This window comes from Penaeus japonicus, unplaced genomic scaffold (assembly GCF_977035675.1).
Source record: "Penaeus japonicus unplaced genomic scaffold, GWHDUDI00000001_assembly GWHDUDI00000029, whole genome shotgun sequence".
Classification (NCBI taxonomy): domain Eukaryota; kingdom Metazoa; phylum Arthropoda; class Malacostraca; order Decapoda; family Penaeidae; genus Penaeus; species Penaeus japonicus.
In genome coordinates this window covers 30190783-30193282 of record NW_028234431.1, presented here as the reverse complement: position 1 = coordinate 30193282, position 2500 = coordinate 30190783, and the positions used below count along the sequence as shown (strand labels likewise).

Sequence of the window (2500 nt, the reverse complement as noted above, 5' to 3'; positions counted from 1 at the left end):
TAGAAACATAATATTACCCCCAAGATATATTGCTAACATTAAACTATCATTTTTTGATGTGAGTGACCCATCCATATAGTTAGGGATACTTATAATAGCAATGGTATTTTGTATAAGTGAACTAGACAATTATAAGGCCCTGTCAAAGTTAAAAGCTTGATTTCATCTAGTTTTTATCATCAAAACTATTTCCATTAATTATTTATCATAGAAATATAAACACTTGTGAAATCTGATAGGTTATCAATATCTTTTCCTGATGTGCAGAATTTAAAACTGATGTAAAGAATGCTCGTAGACAAAAAAGGCGCATTTATAATGTAGATTAGATAACTTTTGGGAATTCACATTTGAATATACATTAAAACTGACGAAATCAAATTTAGATATACTACTCAATAAAATTCAATCTCTTATGGGGGACGTAAGATAGGTATACAAATTATTCTACAGAATCCAATCATATATTATGGTAGCTTAATAAAAATTCAATTATGCCTTACCAGGTTTAGGAGGTAACTGTGGCGGAGATAACTGTGGAGGTGAGGTGCCGGGTAGAGAGAGTCGGTCGTCCCTTCTGCTTGCTGGCTCACCCTGTATATGAATTAATCATTTATATTTAATAAGCATGAACTAACATAACATAATTACTGTTGAATATCTTTTACCAAGATTGCCATAAATCTACTAGACTGTACTATAAGATGACAATCTATGAGTATAACTGAACAATGAAAATGCAGTACTTCTGGCAGTAATGACATAACATTAAAGAAGAAAAAGAAGAGTCAGCAACAATGAATCTAATCCTGTTTTAGCTAATTCTCTGATCACCGATTCTCAACAGGGGGAATCTTCAGAGGTAGCTGTCATTCGTGAGCTTCTTCGACAAAAGATAATTTCATTTGAACTCGCCTTGTTCTTTTCCTCTCCAATGGTTATCGTGATCCGGTCTTTCTCTATGGAATTTATGCGCTCCTTGTCTGCGGAATTGATGCGTGTTTTATCCACTTTGCTGGTGATTTTATCACCTTTAGGTTCAAGAGCTGGAGGTAGTCGGTGAGGTAGATCTCTGAAGTCCTTTACTTGACCTGATAAGTACATATTAAATGATTAACACATATATCACCATTATAGATCAAAAGCAATATCCATCATCTCCAAACATAAATATGACACTAAAGCAACCTTTATGTGGTCCTACTTAAGAGTACACATATAAATGACATTTACACATCTGCAGAATCAAACCATCATAGACCCTAAAAATGTCCTGATCACTTCCAGTACTGCTTGAGTGTCCTACCATTTTCTTTAGGGGGTTCCTTGTTCTTGCTGACGGGCTGGAAGGCTGAGGATCCCGAAGAGCCAAGGATTTTGGGGGATCCATTGCTGGTGGGTCCCTCTGTGTCCTTCTTAGTCCCTGCATCTTTCTTGAGGTCGGTTAACTTGACCCCGTACCCCATCCCTTGGATTGGTTTAGGTTTGATCTCTGTGGGGAAATAAATCAAGGTTGGGTTCCCGTCATGATGGAAGTATACGCAATATACATAACGTGTCCACTTGAATTCATGGTGATGGAGAAATGAATATATGCTTGATCCTTTTATGCATCATTAACAAAATAACTATGCTTTATACCATAATATATACATATACATACACCATATATTTCTTCATGTTTTCTTTTGAACATAACCAAGAGTCAACTAAAAGTCTGAAAATATATCCCTTTTCATATCTACATTGTGTTATGGTTAGTGTGAAATGCTACCTTTTTCTTCACCATTGATGTTGAGCTGATTGTTGATATTTTCAAGGGAGCTTGACTCTGGCTGCTTGGACTCTCCTTCAATTTCTTCTAGACTTTCAACAAAATTTGATGGGAACATTCCGACCTGCCAAGAAAGTAAAAAATTAAATAGATCACATGAAGTACAAGGAATATAAAGCACAAACTTATATTTTCCACACTAACAAACTGTTATTACAAACTTCATCTAAGAGAGTAGTAACCTCATCATCCAAAAAAAACATTTTTGGAATTAGATCTTTGAGAAAAAAAATGAATACCTCTGATCTACCTTTTTACCCTCTTACACAACAAAAAGACTTGCCAATAACAGTGTAAAATAAACCAACATATAATTCAGTCCTATCGAACTATATCTCTGTCCTGTACCTGTCCGTCTAGCACGCCCTTCCACCACCCTTCCTCCACCTCTTGCAACACCTCGATTGTCTGGCCAACGCAGAGTGGTAACTCGTCGTCATGTTGAGGCGCATAGCTGAACACTACACGACATCGACGACCACTCATCTCTGCCAAAGGGGATGATGGGTTATCTAGAAACCATCCAATAGAATCGTTCAGTTATCAAGGACTGGTGTGGAAATGGTCGTATGTACACCTGTGCGATCTATGTAAGTCAAGGTGAAGCTAAGGGGTTATGGTCTTAATTTCAGGTGCACTCCAACAAAATATATTTTTGCATGTATG

General features: G+C 36.7%; 1 protein-coding gene across 26 annotated transcripts in view; it reads right to left on the bottom strand.

Moving 5' to 3' along the window:
• The window catches only part of LOC122256648 (CIN85 and CD2AP related), a 177788-nt gene that overhangs the window by 15386 nt on the left and 159902 nt on the right, over nucleotides 1–2500 (bottom strand). For 12 of the 26 annotated variants that reach the window (XM_043021478.2, XM_086554196.1, XM_086554204.1 and 9 more), the window contains 5 exons: nucleotides 2183–2346; nucleotides 1775–1898; nucleotides 1307–1492; nucleotides 916–1091; nucleotides 504–594 (listed from right to left, as the gene is read on the bottom strand). In XM_043021478.2, the coding sequence (XP_042877412.2) occupies nucleotides 504–594; nucleotides 916–1091; nucleotides 1307–1492; nucleotides 1775–1898; nucleotides 2183–2346 (741 nt within the window). The remainder of the gene's footprint in view (nucleotides 1–503; nucleotides 595–915; nucleotides 1092–1306; nucleotides 1493–1774; nucleotides 1899–2182; nucleotides 2347–2500) is intronic. The other 14 variants (XM_086554194.1, XM_086554199.1, XM_086554200.1 and 11 more) reach the window with 3 other exon arrangements.